The 17,590-nt window shown below is 42.6% G+C and overlaps 1 protein-coding gene across 1 annotated transcript in view; it reads left to right on the forward strand.

Annotated features, from left to right (window-relative positions):
• Window positions 1–600: 600 nt before the first annotated feature.
• LIN7A (lin-7 homolog A, crumbs cell polarity complex component) overlaps window positions 601–17,590 on the forward strand; it is a 50,972-nt gene continuing 33,982 nt past the window's right edge. Inside the window, exon 1 of the mRNA XM_037390297.1 lies at window positions 601–995. Within this exon, the coding sequence (XP_037246194.1) occupies window positions 716–995 (280 nt within the window). The 5' untranslated portion in view covers window positions 601–715. The remainder of the gene's footprint in view (window positions 996–17,590) is intronic.

A 17,590-nucleotide genomic window follows, 5' to 3' on the forward strand; every position in this document is an offset into this window, starting at 1 on the left:
CCACCGGCAAACCTCACAGAGCTCCGGTGTGAGCTTCCTCCTTCACGGATGGTCTTCTGCGAAGGCCTCAAGGTCACGCAAGCTGCAGCATACCGGCAAGAGGCAGCCGCCACACACCGATGAGCACTGCCGGCTCTGCAGATGCCAGGACCGAGCCGCACACCGTGTGCCGTGTGGGCGGGGGCTGGGCTCCCGGCGGACGGGCGGGCCGCACCTGGCAGCTGGAGGTGACGGCCGGACCGAGCGCGGTCCGGCCGAAAGCAGCGCTGCGGGACGCTCCCCTCGGCCAAGGCCCGGCGCAGGGGCCCGGTACCTCCTCCCCCGGCTCCGCACGCGTATTCCACCCCCGCGGCCACCCTCGGAGCAGCGCCTCACCCAGACGCACCGTATTCCACCGACTCTGAGCAGGCCCCCAAGCCCGGGACGGGGCGGGGCGCCCCGCCCCACCGCCCCCGGCCCAGGCGAGGCCGGGCCGCCCGATCCAGCCCCCACCGTCCTCCCCGCCCCGCGGCGCTGCGGAGCTCCCCGCCCTCGCTCCTCGCTCTCGCTCCGCCGGCCGCTGTGGCATCCCCGGGCGGCGGGACCGGCGGCGACCGGCGACCCGCCCCCCACCCCCGCGCACGGCCCGGTCCCCCCGCGGGCCCCGGGACTCGTCCCTGAGGCGGCCGCGGTGTGACGGGGGCCTCCCGCCGGGCCCGGCTCCGGAGGCGCAACGATGCCGGCAGCCCGTGCCGGGCCGCGCAGGGCCGCCCTGCGGCCGCAGCACCGCGGCGCCCCGTCTGCGGCGAGCCGCCCGCCCCTGGGCACCCTCTCCACCCCGCTCGCCTCCTCCTCCCACGGAGCCACCCTCCTCCTCCGCCCCCTCTCCCTGGCAGCCTCCTCCCCGCCCTTCCCCGCACTCCACGCCGGTGCCGGAGCCGCGCGTCACTCGGGCTCCAGCCCCGCCGCAGACATGGCGACACTGACAGCGGTCCAGCCGCTCACGCTGGACAGAGGTAAGCGCGGCGCCTGCCGCTCCCCGCTCCCCGCCGCTCGCCGCCCGCTCCGCGCCCTGCTCGGGGGGCGGCCGCGGCGCAGCGCGGGGTCCTGCCTCGCAGCCCCAGCGCGGCGGGCGCTGCAGCAGCGGCTCTCCCGGTGCCGCCGGCCGTGCCGGCGGGCGGCGGGGGCGCGCCTCCCCGCGGGGCTCGGGTGGGCGGCAGGAGAAGGGCTGGCACGGAGGACGTAAAACTTTGCCCGGGCAGGGAGTCGGGGTAGGGCCGGCATCCTGCCGGCGGGAGCGCGGCGGCGCCGCGGGCGCGGGATGTGGCTGGGCAGCCAGCGCTCCTCTCCGCGCCGCGGGGCCGCTCCGCCGCCTCCGCCCTGCAGGGCTCCCCCGTGGGCGGCCGAGCCGGGAGCCCCCGCGCCGCCGCCCCCGCAGGTGGCTGGGGGGGGGGGGGAGGCGGGCCGCGGCGGGGGCAGCGACTCCGGCCGGCGGTGCCCACTCTCCCGAGTGGGGAGCCCCAGCCTCCCGGGGAGCCACGGTCGTTCGTCGGCAAAATGGGGCGTTCTGGGGGGCTGGCGGGGGGTGACGGCAACTTCTCTGTTCGCTGGCCGGAATGATGCTGCCCCACAGAACGGCGCGTCGTCGCTTTCCTGTAGACGAGCCCCCGGCCGGGATAGGGGGAGCGGTCGGTGTGTTGCCAGCCTTGGGGCTGTGTCAGTAACCTGACCGAAGTGATACAAGAGGGTGCTGAAATCTTGAAGTTATGTGAAAATTCGACTTTTGCCTCCAGGCTGTGAAAATTGGACCTCTCCTTCCCAGTGCATTTGTGCCTGTAATAAGGCTCAGCAGAAACGTTATTAGATTTCTGTGGGTTACAGAGGAGAGTAACTTACCATTCTGATTTGGTTTGCTCCTTCAGCTCCATTCGTTAGAGATGTCTAACAGCTCCCAAGTTCAGCATCCTGAATTGCCGGGGTGTCCTTCTTCCTAACTCTCATCCCTGGGCTCCAAAAGGCTCCCAGCATGCATAAATCTTGTAGTCTTGAAAGCATGATTGAGGCCAGTGCCTTGGGCTTTTAAACATTTTGTTGCAGAGGATTAAGATGGGCTTTCTAAGCAAAACAGAGAGGTTGTTGCTGTAAATCCTATGCAAAAGAAACCTGACAAACTCAGTTTCAAAACAGTAAAGGACAGGTAGGCACCTTTTCTAGAACCCATTTGGGAACAGAACAGCCCACAAAGTACTCTAAATATGGCTAAAATTCCAACATTAGTAGAAAAGAAGGATCTAAAGTTAATTTTATTGAAATAACAAAATGCTAGCATGCACTTCAAATTAAACTGCTCAGAAATCCACTGTGTAATCTACAGTTTCACCCTAATACTGTTTTCAGTAAGCAGGACAAATCTATTTCCTGGCAAAGGGTTGAACAGATGGCAATCCATTAGCAAACCTGGCTTTTCAAAAGAAAGTATTACTATTTCAGAATTACACATTCCTTTTCATTACTAAAACTATGCTTTAAAACATCCACAATACACAAAAATGCAAATTAGTCCCAATTTAAATACAAGCATCTGTTGTCTCTGTCCAGGATATGCCTAACCATTTGGCAGAGGTGCCAACATTACAGTTTCCCTGGTCATCAGCCAGGGCTGATACCAGTGCGAGTGAGATATAACAACACAGAATGATAGGATGTGGTGTGCAAAAGGGAAATACAGATAAGATGTAGATGTAAATACTGCACCTGGCCTGCAGAAAGCCATTTCGTCAGAGGGATACACTTCGTCATCTGTAACATGTTGCTCCTACGTCAGTTGAAGATGGTGGGCTGAAGCAGCCCCAGAAGCCACTAGACCAAGCCCACTGCTTCCAGGTATTTGCTGTCATCTTTCACAGCCGTGAAAAAAGGAAAGTGTGACATGGTGAGATTTTCCAGATTTCTGTTGCTTTTATTAAAGCAGACGCAGCTACGTTTACTGTCACTGTGTTTTGCACAGCTTTGCTGTGATCTAGGCACAGCCTCGAAAAGTCTTGTACACTCATATCCACTTTGCCGTGTCCCATGGAGAGCTCAGCGCAGAAGAAAATAGCGAGCGTTTCAGAAGAGGTGGCATTAATAACCTTGCATTGCTGGGGGAATTGCTGCTTGATCTCTGTCCAGGAAGGGTTCTGCATTTGCCTCGCTAAGGGTCACCGAAACAGTAAAACATCATATAGCTACATACATTAGAAATCCGAATTGCAGTCTGACATGGTCTCCTCCTGGCCAAAAACTGATACACAATATTCTAGTGTGGAGATAGGAGCTTTTTTAAAGCCTGACATAAATGGAATTCAAAACCTGTATGGTAAAATGAATTTCCATTTAAAGGTGAAGGGCATGTTGTGTGTGAATGATTGAAAGCCAATTACATTCTGGAAGATTACTTCAGTCCAAAGCACAGGAATTAATTTCCTTAATTCTTGTCATCATGTGCCTTTCTACCTGCACAAATGTGTGCAAGTTCCATTAGGGCTCTTTAATATGTGGAACAAGTTCACAAAATAATGGAAATTTTAATCACTTACTATTTAATCTCAAAGGCTTTTGCCTGACCTTTGTGTGGTGCTCTGCTGGGGGGAGGGGAAGGAATCAGCAACTGTTTCAGAGAGGAAAACTCAAGCAGTGGAGCTACATGTGAGTACCACTTAGGGAGGATGGCCCCAGTGTTTGGGTGCTTTGGGAGGGTGAAGAGCCTGCCTGCTGGGTGTCTTCCAACAGCCAAGTAAGTCTTCTCCATAAAAAAAAATGCACCCTTCTTATCTTTATTGCACATGTCTCACATGCTAAATCGATACCACCTCATTGGCAATCTCTGGTGTCCATCAGAGCTAACTGGGGGAGCTTTTTAGGCTGATTCGAAGCTTAAACCCTGAAGGTGTAGGGAACTACACCTTGTTCCAGGTTGAGTCAGAAAGTTACAGTGCTGTCTTTCATAAAATGGCAAGCAGAAAAAGTAAGGTTGAGATTTTTTTTCTTTTTTCATTTGTTTAAGCTTATGGGCTTTTAAGTACGTTCCCAGCTTAATTTACCTCCATAAAAAAAAAACAAAAAAACGAAGTGGTCACTCCAAACCAAAAGGGAAACATTTAAAAATATCTGTACAATTTGTTTTTTACTTCTTCCACAGGTATGTCTTTAGTAAGAACTTGGTTGACACTGATTTTTGTTGCAGAGTGCTCTAGTTGCAGTGAGTTGGCAGTTTCCGACAGTATCTATTTGTATTGGCGACAGTTTCTATTTGTATTGGCACACCACTCCTCACATCTTACATCTTGTCCTTCTCTATATAGGATGGGCAGTGCTGCCTTTGCCTCTTCTCTCAATGTCCTTTGTCTTCCCTCAGCCCACCCCATGACCAGCACTTTAGTAGCCAGAGCCCCGCACCTCCCTTTGCGTGCCATCTTCTGTTGCCTTGCTCTTCTCAAAGCCTCAGAGCAGTTAACTCCATCGCTGTGTGCATTGCCCACAACCCTTACCCGTTTTCACTGTTCAGAAACCCAACTTCCTTCTCTAATATTCTGTTGTTCTGCTGTCCGTGACCATCAGCACCTCACCAGCTTAACATCTCAAATGCTGCATGCACATCCAGTGGCAATGTTCTGCTTTTCTCCAAGGGTAATGGCATCTGCCCCAGTCAGCTTGGCATCTTTGTGGTTCTCTGAGGATCTCGTGTGAGTTCCTGTGTGCTGCAGGTACATGTTGTGAGCAATTAGGAATTAAAGGAAGCTTGTTGTGGTTGGGATCACTTAAAGGGTGTGTTAGCAGCATCTGATGGAAACATTTTCTGCAAGTACCATTACGCTCCCAGAAGTACATTGGGAGGGAATAGATTTCTGTGCTTCCCTTGGCACTCTTTCCTGGAGTGGTCATCTGGAGGCGTGCAAATTGAAGCAGATGTCTTTCTGGCTATGTATAATTGATGTTCTTCTCTGTCTGAACTTTTTTATTTTGTTAAACTTCCATCAAATTTTTCATAAAGCTTATCTTTGATTTTTACTTGTGCTCTACCTTCCAAGATGAGAATCTGCTTTGAAGGAAAGCTGACCATGTATTTTTCCAGATTGCTGCAAAACCTCATCCCAGTTCACCTCTGCATAGGACCATGAAAACATCAGCTTTAAAAGGGCATTTTTGAAAAGTTCTTGAAAATTATAAAATTAGCCTGCGCAAAGACCTTCTTATGATTAAGAGCAAGGGAATGTCTTTTCATGTGAAGGGGGGATTTCAACTGTCTTTTGTTAATAATCCGTGTCCTATTATGTTTTTCCTTATATAGTTACTATTCGTGTCACCGATGGTTTCACTTCTTCATGTGACTGAGGATAAAAGAAGAAATTTGAATAGACTGACTATACAGGGCTGTTATTTTGATCCCTGTGAAGTTTTCTAACAAGGTCATAGCTATTAGCTATTGCCAACCAAATTTCTATTGCCTTCGAATACATCCTTGGAAACTGGAAAGAACTCTTGCTCTTTGGTTGTAATGTGTAACTGAGTTCTGTTGTTTTTTTATGAATTCAAGCAAGTATTTTTCCAGTGGAGTGTGTGTCCCAAATCTTCTTGAAAATCCTTTATAAAGCACCATGTTCAGTGGCAGTAAATAAAAATATGAATGGATTTGGAATTGCCATCAGCTGTTAGAGGTGGTAGGCAAACCCTGCCAGATGTGGTACCGGATGGCACCTGACCATTAATATACATTGGTACTTGCTAGAGTACTCCTTCCTTCCTTGTCATCTCTTCTTATAATTTTTCTTCTCATTACATCCTCATAGCCTACATAAATGGGGATTTTCCCCCATCTGTGCCCATATATATGCATATAACAGAAATTATATTGAACATAGATTACAGTAGACTGTGCATATTTTAATATAATGTATGTTATCTTAGGGGGAAAAAAATGCAACGTACTCACCAGGAAGAGAAAATCAGACTCATTAAGTGTGAAATACAGTCCTTGACAGAGGAGCACCATAAGGCCAGAGCTCTCTCATGCAGGGTGAAGGCCTGTGGAGCAGTGCTAAGCGATGTGCTGCTCCCTGCCTGGCTCCCTGTCTGTCACAGGGATGTCTTCTCTTGCTCTTCAGCCTAGCATGCTAAAATTGAAAAATACTTCTGCAAGTGCCGCACGCTTTAAGTCTTAACGTTTCTGTGCTTGGTATGCCAACTGAGGATACATAAATAACCAAATTCATTCTTCCAAGAAAAAGAAAAAAGCCTATTGTTTGTAGGAACAGAAAAAAAAGTGACAATTGTAGTCATAGGCTGAAATGTTTGTGTTTTTTACATAAGTCTGTCAACATGTACTTGATTTTTTAAAATGTGTTTTTATGAAGGCATGGATTAAGATATTTATGGGTGATGACTGGGATGTTTTGTGAGGATCTGTGCAGTTCAAGTGTTGGTTAGTTAAGTGTGCAGTTTAGCTGCCTCCTGGAGCTCTGGAGCTGGAGGCGGAGCAAGTACCTACCTACATGTCATCTTCGGTTTTCATGAGCAGTGTAAAAACACATGGTTCGAAAAGTTAATTGGATATGACCAGCTTAAATGTGTCTGGCAGCATGGGTTTGACCTGAAGAGGTACTGGGGCACATGGTGGCACAGGAGCTCTATGCTGGGCTGGACATGCTTGAGATGGGCTGGGTGCCTACGGGAGCATCTTCAGCTGGCCTCACCTGCTCAGAGGGGGACCCTGTCCTCCAGGCCGGAGCAACTTCAGGTGACGTGCAAACTGAGAGAACTATACCTGTACAGAGACACACGGAAACACCTACAAAACTCGTGGCATCTTTTAACATTGTCATCTTTGTTTTCTTAAATTTCTTAAATTTCCAGTCATGTTTCCTTCAGAAACATGTAATTGATAATAAGACGCATCTCTGCAGAAGCTGGATGTGCAGTCAGGAAATGTTTGTGAGGCACCTTTGAAAGAGTGACCACACTTTGGCCAGCCGATGGCTATGCAGGGACCTTGTGTTCCTCCTGCTCTGTCAGGCTGAAAATATTCTTTAGACATGGTAGCAGTGAAGTAATCATTTTAGTCTAATTTATGCTGTGTAGAGCCACGTGGTAAGCTGAGCTCACCTCTGTGTGTCCTGCTTCTCATCCCTCATGGGGACCTGCTCCTGCAGCTGGGTGAAGTGGATGAGGTTTTGACAAGCCCCTGCACAGGTGCAAGATTCACCAACAAGTTGCAGGAGTGTTAATGATTAGAAGGCACAAGAGATGCTATTTTTGTATGTAGTAAGTGTATACTTTATCTACATAATGTTGAAAAAGAAGGATTTGTTTTATAAATAACATCCCTATGCTGCTTCAGTTTCACACTGATGTCTGAGAGATATTTGTGGAACTACAGAAAAAAAACATCTTAATGTAATTGTAAGCAAACAATTTGCTTAATGCCATCCTATTGCTTGAGTTGGACCCCTCTGTTGATGTTATTAGACAGAAACTTTCTTAAAAAATGTGACAGGTTACTGAAGTCATCAGCTTTGTGCAGAGGATGATCTGTCCTTTGAGTTCGGTGTTTCAGGACATGTACATGCATATCTTTAATGAAGATGACACTTGTGCAAGTGCAAAAAGATACAAGCTTTTGGCTGATTGGTGTTATTTAGATACAAAATAATGTTCTTGTAGATAATGCAGTAGAATTTGAAATACAAATTATGTAAAGCTATTTATTTTACTCATCAGAAGCACAAGTAATGAGAAGTTGAGCATTTAAGAGGAATCCAAGCAAAGGCAGACACAGGGTTTTGAGAAGCATGTAACTGTACATTTGTAAGTCTATTCCGTCATGCATCATGCACAGTTGTTTTGTTTCACATGATGCATTTTTGATATTTTAAAAGTAATGCTTACTAACGTGCTGTAAACAGTACATGTATGTATAAATCCAGGCATTTTTAAATTTAATCACAGTCAGCTTAATCTTCTTTTGAGACTGTTGCTGGAGAGTCAGCCTCTGAATTAGAAACATTCAGCTGTTTACTCTCCATTCTGATGAGATGATTTGATTCAGAAATGTACATTTACATACTAACAATGTTTTCCTAAGTATTTCAACCACAAGCTTGGAACTTCGATATGTTAAATACAGAGGGAGATATATATATATACATATTTGAGAACTTGTTTTACCAGGGTCCAAAATGGAGTGGTTAAACGAACCCAAAATTTCTCAAATACAACTCAGCTAAGTTACCAGAAAACTGAAGAGAGAATATTAACTCTCTTCTTGTTACCTGAGCCCACATATACAGTCCTTTTAGGTATGTGTATGTAACAACTACATTGTATCCATTGTATTGCCCAAATGCCATCTTTTCACTGTTGTCTCACCAGTCTCAAACCACCTAGAAAAACAGAAGATAAAATCATGATGCTAGACTTCAAGTGGCAATTTGTATTGTCACAACGTACGCACAACTCATAATGTGTTGCTATGCTAGTGCTACTTTACTAATAATTGAAAGAAAAATAGAGAAAAAATCTTGATTAGGAAGCTGTGTCTCGAGAAGAGATCGGAGGAGTGATTGTTCTTTATTATTTAGAAGATGGAACAGTGAAGTATCCATGAATACACAGAGCATCAAAGCATTGATTTTAATTGTTTCTGTATAAACATGGATAATTGTATAAGGAAAAGCGTTGCCCAAAATAGGCTCTTAATTTATTTCTGCTGAACAAAAATTACATTATTACTGGTTCTTTTCAATAAAAGCCCATGTTTAATCACTAATCCTTCACATCCACTAACTCTTTGATTTTCTTCTTCAGCCATATTTTCTGAAAAAGAGTAAATCTCCTAGACCTTAAGATATGAATCCCTTTACAATCAGTTAAGCATTGGGGAAGAATGTACTTGAAATAGATCAGGTGGATGACCGTGGCCATCAGCAGCAGTCTTAGCCCTCAGAAATTTACTTACCATTATCTCTTCACATTTCAATAGATTTGGCAGCAGTGTGTTTGTCAAATGGCATTTACTGAATCAGCACAGGAACAAAAGAATAATATAGCTGTTCTTTGTTATACAGAGCCAGACCAGGGAAACATGAAGAGGGCATGACAGCTTTAACACCTATGAAGCAGTCTTAGGAAAAAGAGGTGATTGTATATCTGATCCCCTCTGTAGCCTGATAGTCTTGTAACTCAAGAGTAATAGCTCTGGAGTTTCTACTAATTTATACAGCACCTTTTGCATCCTAACGGTAAAACTGTGTCAAAGTATGCGGGGGGCTTCTCATATCTTAAGTAGGTACTTTGTGAAATCAGGCTGCAACCCGAGGTGAGTTCCAGATCTGCTCCTATTCTCAGCGTCATTCAACATGTAGTACACAAAGCAACAGCACTGCAAAGGTGACAGTGAGCTCTGTTTCTCACAGGGGCTTCTGTTGCAAAGCTTTGTTAGTAACTTGCAGCAGTGCTTCAACATAGTCACAGCTTTCTTCTAAGATCGTATTTGTTTCAAAGTTGAAAGTTAACAGTGGTCAGTTGTTGATACTTACCAGCAGTGTATCTGTACTGCCTAGTTTTGTAGGGATTTATTAACAAAAGATTTTATTTATATTGCTTTCATCTTGCTGTCATAGCTATTCACATACACACTTTCAAAGAACAGGGTTTTTTTCCTTTCCTGAGAAATGACTAGTATGTAGCCAGCTACCAGAGGGATTCAATCTGCAAAAAGCAATATCCTTAAATCCACTAAAATCAAAGAGAGAATATTAACTCTCTTCTCGTTACCTGATCCTACAGATAAAGTCCTGTTAGGTATGCGTACGTAACGACTACGTTGCATCCGTTGTATTGCCCAAATGCCATCTTTTCACTGTTGTCTCACCAGAGTCTCAAGCCGCCTAGAAAAACAGAAGATAAAATCAGGATGCTAGACTTCAGGTGATGGTTTGTATTGTCACAGTGTACAAGTGCCAGTAGCCCACAGCCATCTTTCTGATCTTTCTGGTAATAACAGAGAAAGATTTAAGACTAAGATTAGCTGGAGAGATAAGAACTGAGGAGAGGCAGCAGGAGACTCTGGTAATGACATACGAGCAGAGAGGTGAGAGTTACTGCTTTGGCTCAGACACAGTGCCTGTTGTGAAGGAGAATTAGCATCCCTAAGTTAACCTTGCCTCCCTTGGCGAGGCACCTGTTGGGGCCTTTTTTCCCTCTTCCTGTCTTCTTCCCTGCCAACAAAAAATCTCTGATGCAAACTAAAAACACACGCTGAAAGTATCAGTGTGGGAAAGGCATGAGGTTGCCCATATGGCCAAAACTTTTGTTTTGTGATGTGCACATAGGATGCATAAACACTTGCTTTTGCTTAGGCAGAGGAGCAAGAGAATGGATTTCAGCTAAAAGTGTGGTTTTTTCATCATGTTTTTCTTTGTTCAGCCAAGAGTATTCCTTGTAATTATTTGTTTTCTGCTTCTCTAGCTTAGTCAACTTTTTAATTCCTTCACTGATTTTCATATTTTTCCTATATGCTTGCGAATTAAAATGCAAAAACAAGTATTCTGTTAAGTAGGGTCCTTGGGGTATGTTAATGTACCAACCTTTTCTTCTTGTAATCTGGGATCAGAACCTCTAAAGTGTTTACCTTTGCAGTTTCAGCAAAGTGTCCAGGGTGCTTTTGTCTGCTGTTTAAAGCAGCTCCACTCCAGCATGGTGAACAGAGTCCGCTGAGGCAGAACTGATCCTACAAGATCAAGTGGCGTTGTGATCAGGAGACAGATGAGGCTGGTGGAGAGTTATCAAAGCATCTCTTTACAAGATACCTATGGCTATGGGAGGCAGCAGACAGCTTCCTTGCTTTCACATAGTTGAACTTGTAGGAGCTTAATTCCCAGGTCTGTTCACCATACTGAATTTCTCAGGGAGTTAAAGCTTGGCTTCAAAGGATTTTCTTTCTGTCATTTCATAGTTTCAGGAAGTCAGACAGAACTCCATTTTAGATGTCCTGTGTAGGCAAATAACTGCTTTAAACACCTGAGATCTCTCTTTTTAAAAAAAATTGCTTAAAGACTGAGAATTAAATAACAAAAAGTCTAAAGTGAAAAAATATCCTGCTTCCTATGGCAAGCAAAGGCTAATTTTTTTATTTAAGGAATTAATATATACTTACATATTCACTGTATATGTAATACATATTTATTTGAATACAAAATAAACTTTTTTTTTAAAATGTTGCTTTTTATATCATATTTGTAGCTGACTCTCCCTAGTCAAAAAAAAGGGCCAGAATCATGTCTTGTCTGTTCTGTTCAGCGGTGAGTGGCTAGCTATAAATCATAGTTACGATCACAAAAAGCAGGTATGATTAAGCCATATAAAGTCTAAACTATATACAAAGGGCAACAAAAAAGGAATTTTACCTTCCCTTCCCTTGTCTCTACAGCTAATGCAGGGGAAAAATCATAACATTCTGTTTTAAGTACTGTGTTAAAAAAATTTCAGTGCTCTTCTATATGCATGATCAGCTTTATTTTTTAATCTTTTCTCTTAAAGGATAATTTAGTAACTTGTTTTCATGTCAATGCTATGTTCAATACCTACTATACAAAAGCAGTTTCAAATGTAAAGGGTTGGTGTATCTATAATGTCTTATTTCTTACAAGTGGCAAAATGTTCTGGTGAAAATTTTTGAATTTCTATTTATGCACCGTCTCATCCTGATTGCTTTAGAAACTGCAATGAAACTAATAATTTGGAGGAATAAAAAATATATCACTGTTTAAAAATTATCATGTTTTAAGGTTAATTTTAAATGCCCATCTTTGAAAATTCTGAATTGTATTGTTACTCTTCAGGCCTCAAATTAAGCCAATGAAACTCACCTTATTGAAATGATCCTGAATTACGCATTAATTCCATCTTTACTGTTTTGTGATTTATGGTTATTCCTTTAAAAAGCAATAATGGAAATGTGATAGTAGATTGATATCTCTTTCTGTCACATGCACACATGCATGCACACGCATGCACACAAACCAAATCTGAAAATTGCTGACAAAATTGGTCCAGTGACTTACATCGGTTATGTGAAGGCTTCGAGGAAAAAACAGAAGACTGGGTCTATCTATGTAGAGTAATTAATATTCTAAGATGATTGACCAAAGTAAAGCAAATCCAGTTCTCCTAGTTTGCCTTCATGGTAGGTTAAGACTATGAAAAACCCTAGTTGAGGAGAACAGAAATCACTTGTTAAAACTTAGAAGAGTGGGAAGCAGCGAGGAGATTACTGAAGACGTTGTAGACATTGTGAGGTTCAGAGAACATAGAGGAGCATAATTTTTCATTTAAGGGAATCTTTTGAATGTTGCATTTAAACAAGCTAAGCAGAGTATTCGGGAGCAGTATGTCTGAAACAGCAGTATTTCAGTATTTCAGGCAGAACGCCTGAAACGGCAAAAATGACTGAAATGGCTGGAGAGCCCTGAAGGGCTTTTGTGGTGTTGAGGGTGCTGGATGGAGGGGTCTCCACATAGTTTGCTGTCTGTATGTGAATCACAGGTGGCACTGCTTTCTCTGCGAATAAACTGTGTCCTTTCTATAAGTAATTTTGCTAAACGTCTCAAACCTTTGCTGTCATATTCACGTGTTCCTGCCAAAACTGCTTGGAAAACTCATGGTATATAACACTGCCGTGGGGTGTGCAACAGCTGGGTCATAGGGTCTCTAAGAATGGAGTGAAGCAGAGAACTTGGATGCTCGTGGTGTGCCTGAGAAGCTACACCCAGGCAAAACCTGGGTGCGGCTCAAACACATAGAAACATATAGACCAAAACATGGTCCGATGAGCAGCCAAAGAAAATGAGCCTACCCCAGGCAGTGGGGGAATGTATGTAGAAACACATGGGGATGAGCTGTTAATGTCATTGGGGGCAGTCAGTTCATATCAGGCAAAAGGAGACAGACAAGAGAGACACTCAGTTCTATTTCATGGTTGATTTTTCTCATACATAAGAAGGAAAAAGTCCATAAAACCATTGGTTAAGACATATTTAAAAGCATTAACTAAAAAACATGTTGGTCTGCCTGTTAATGATGCTGTTCTTGTCAAATGTAACTGTTCCGAAGTACAGTGTCTCCTGGACCACATGGAGATAAATTTGCATGAGTCATTCACTATATATCCGGACAGTAAGAGTGGGTTTCATCATACTGATGTAAATGTCTAATACGTAGGATGCAGGCATGTACATCTCAGCTAATCATCGAGTCTCCCTTTTTAGTCAACAAAGGGAACAGGCACTCCCAGAGTATGATTCATCTCATCTAAAATAGGTCAGATGAATTGTAGCCTCAAAGTGTCTGTTTTTCCTCATTGACTGTAACAGCAGTCGAGGGTGAGTCGCTGAGCTGTCAATGTCTACATCAGAAGCGTGGAGGCTTGAAACCCTCACTGCAAGATGAATCATGAGAGCTTTGTATGGTTGTTCTTTGTCATATTTATTTGTGCATTCATAGTGATGCTTAACCAGGGGAGTATAAAGTGACACTGCGTTAAATCTGTAACTGCTACCCATATCATCTAAACTAGAGTATGAAAGCACTGGTAGTATTATTTTTTCTATAAACCACTATAAAGTCTTGAATAATGTTGCTGTTTTCTAACAGCTTAGCTCATTGTTCCCTGCACATCAAGTCTGAATTACCATGATGAGGTACACCTTTATGCTTACTGATTAGCATGAAATTTGAGGCAAGATAAATATCAATTTAAATGGGCAAAAAAAAAAGCTGTTCTTTGCTTTAATGTTTCTGAACTCTCCAGATTAGATTATATAAATATATTAAATTAATAGAAGAGCTTTTGTATTCCAGGAGAGCACTGTGCTGATAGTAAGGAACCAAAGAGGTGAATGGAGGCATATTGGACAATCTGGTATTTGACACCAGAGTAAGAATTGCCATGTGGTACAAAGTAATGACTGACAGCAGAGCTCTAGTAATACAGAAAATTTTCAGAAGATACATGCTGAAAATTTTCCAAAGCTGGTACTTGAACCATGTAGTCACATAAACAGTTTGATAGAATGTACTGGGGCTACTGGCTATGAATTATGAATGAACTTTGCTAATCACCATGGAATTCTAATTGCCCAACCATTGATTACCTCTGCCATTTGTTAGTGTTTGGGGAAGACTGCTAAACACAATAAAGCATCCTGTATCGGCTTTGGGAATTATGATTAAAAGTTCACAGAATAACATTAAGAATTCTGGAATGCATTCTCATGATCTTAAAGGAATAACTAAACCTGAATGGAAGTATTGGAGGAATGAAAAACGACTGACATTTGAAAGGACCTGTTATATCATGGAAATTCTTCACCTTCAGCCTTATTAAAGGTCTTCAAAGACGATGGAACAGAGCTTAAAAATTCCAGGATTATTATTCTGTAATGCCATGGTGAAGCTATGAATATTTTAGAGACTTACTGAGTATCCTTGCTGTCAGTTTGTAGTGATGTTCTATATCTCTGAGGTACCAAAGGGTGGTGTTGATGCAGCACATTTACTTTTCCTAGTAACTGGCATACTAATTCAGTGAAGGTCTCCAGAATTAACAGGAACAAGGCGTAGAAAGACCTCAAGAGGATGAGAAACCTGTTCTCTAATATCTTCTTAATAAACAAGTGATCACTGTATTTTGGCTTTGGGAACAACCCAACAACATGATTTCTAGAGCAGTTATCAGAGCAAAGAAATACTGTGTTTCTGAGTGATTACTGTTTGAACCCAAACTAGTATTACACAGCATTGTTGCTACTATTTAACTGCCTAATAGTCTCATAAGTCAGAGGATAATACATTTATTTTAAGGACTGCAGCTCACTCATAGACTAACACAAGAGAGAAAGGTTAGACATTGGTAGATATACCACAGTTTTCACATTTTGCAGTATAAAGCATGCACGTGTGTTCTTTTTCAAGAGTCACTGTAGTATTAGATGGGACATATTTAGCATGCTAAAATAATTTGCTACATTCTTCCTAATAATTTTCAACCTATCTACTAAACTGAAACAAACAAACCCTGCACAAAATCTACCGGAGTGAACCCCCAGACTGGACAACTTCCACAGAATGCTGAAGCCTGGACTACCCAATTTTAACAGTAAAGTGAAAGAGCACCGAGTCCGGACCAGCCAGGTTTCTTTCTGTGGATTCATAATCTGCTTTCAAGTTGTAAAAGCTGAATTGCAAAGTGTTGGAAATAGCATTGACTTTTCAAAGAATTCAGCAAATTAAATATATCAGTCTACATTGTGCATTGCTAGCTATTTGAATAAAAATCAGCAAGTGAAAACAATATATAACAGAACAAAGTGATAACTAAGCCAGATGACTTTTCTTTCAACTGCTGTATGGCTATGTATACATGATTCAACTTTGTTTAGTATTACATGAGAGTGTTCCACTTGTATCACAGTATGGTATTTTGCTAGTTCTGTGTTCTAGTGATTCCTCTCTTTGTTAGGGTTTGTATAGTAGTAACTTTCTGCTTGTGTCCTGCTAGCAACGTAAGTGAAACTTCATTCAAATGAAAATACAGAAGGAACATTTAAAATGAAGATTCTTTTTTCTGAGAGTCATGCTTTTCTTTTGATGAGTGCACTTGATAAAATGTGTTCCACCCACAGCCCCCTGCCTTCTATGTATTTCACTGATAATGTGACCCACCATGCTGAAACAGTATTATTTACTGAAAGGCTGTAGGCAAGCATGATGATGAGAAGACAAAAAGGGAAGTGAATGTTAAACAGAATGGGAGAGAAAGGAATTGTGCATATTATGAGGAAATCAGGAAAAAAATGGTAAAACAAAAAAAGTGTGGTTACAGTTGGATATAATAAGTGCATATTGCTTTTAAAATGTATGCATCTTAGTATACAGAGGAATAATGCTACCCACATTGTTACTCAAAATTCCCACTAATTTCGATGGGAAATGAAGATAGATTTCAATTATATTGGCATGAGTTTAGTGTTAGCATAATGGAGCTCATATTTTGGAAAATGTTTGAGAGTAGGCAAAACAATCCTTTTCAGAAGTTGTGTTTAAAAACACGTGCTCCTAACAAAGCATCAGCTGGCAGCAAACAGCTTTGGCCCTGAACACATGCCTCATTTTCATCCTGTAATTTTATCCGATGAAGCTCTATTATTCTGTATTCTACCATGAGCAATATCCCACTAGCCATTGCCAAACTGATCAAGCTGTGGGCCTAACTGTGACAAGAGTAAGAAGAATAAGAGTAAGCTCATTCTTAACAGATATGATAGGTGAATAATAAATCAAAGCGAGAACTTGGGCAGCAGCATTCATGTATTTTAGCATGTTGGATGAATTTGGAAGTGTGGAGAATGAGAATGCTCTTGGAATATTCTGCTTTTTCTGTACTCCCAACCACTTCTGAATCACAAAGTTAAGTAATGTAGTATTAGCAAATAATGACAACTTGGTGCCCAGTTTTGCCTGTGAGACTGCATACTAAACACCTGTGCCAGACTTTTCAACCAGAATTTGAATTTATCATTTGTGTTGTAACACTTGTCACTTTAGAAGTGCTTAATTGTCATCTACAGTCTGGTCCATGCCCTAGGGAAATGTTTAGACCCATATTTAGTCTTTTAGATCGATTAACGTGCCTAAAGCTATTTATGTTTCCTTCTGGATCAGACCAGATTTCTCAGTTAGTACAAATTTTTCATTGAATATCATTTCGTTCAGGACCACAGAAAATATGGGGTGATTCACAGAATTTGCAGGTGTAGTGATGAAACTTCTAGGCAACTGCAAAACAGCAACCAATCTGTCAGCTGTGGCACTGACCTTCTACAAGTACAGCTTGTGAGACGGTGAGTTCGAAACTTACCTGAACTGACACTGGAAAAGGCCCCAGTCTGATTTAGAATTACTGAGTAGCTATCATGTATCACATGAATTTTAGAGGCCTTATCTGATCTATTATGGTAGGCTGTTGAAGCTCCTTCAGAATTAATCACCTAATTGCTTTGTGCTGTCTGACATAGCAGTTTGCACCAATTGGTACTAATAACTGGGGAGTGTGAGTTTAGTATTTAGCTAACTGCAAGTCTTGGGTGGCAGATACAGACTTAAAAGAAAAAAATCCAAAGTAAATTGTTTGATAGTTTTGTTAGAAAATCATTGTGACATTATTATTACCAAGAACATTAAAAATCTTGTTTGTTGCATCATATTTTTTAATGCATTGCCATTCTTTTGCACTCCATTGACATGGTTCTTGCTAAAGAGTGTACTTACCTCTTCTTAAATCTCAAAAACATCCTTTTTGAAGTATTTGCTGCCATCGGTCATATTCTTCTTTCTAGAATCTCATTTTTTCTTGATTTGCATGGCCACCTTATTTCCCAGATCTCTTCTTAGCTTTCTGATCACCACTTCAGTAAGTGCTTTAGAAGGGCATTACTTGGTACACCTCCACATCATCTCTTCCCTTTCTATTTGCAAATACAGCTTCAACTGGTGTCTCCATACATGTACCTCACAAACC

The sequence above is a fragment of the Falco rusticolus genome, chromosome 5 (assembly GCF_015220075.1).
Source record: "Falco rusticolus isolate bFalRus1 chromosome 5, bFalRus1.pri, whole genome shotgun sequence".
Lineage (NCBI taxonomy): Eukaryota > Metazoa > Chordata > Aves > Falconiformes > Falconidae > Falco > Falco rusticolus.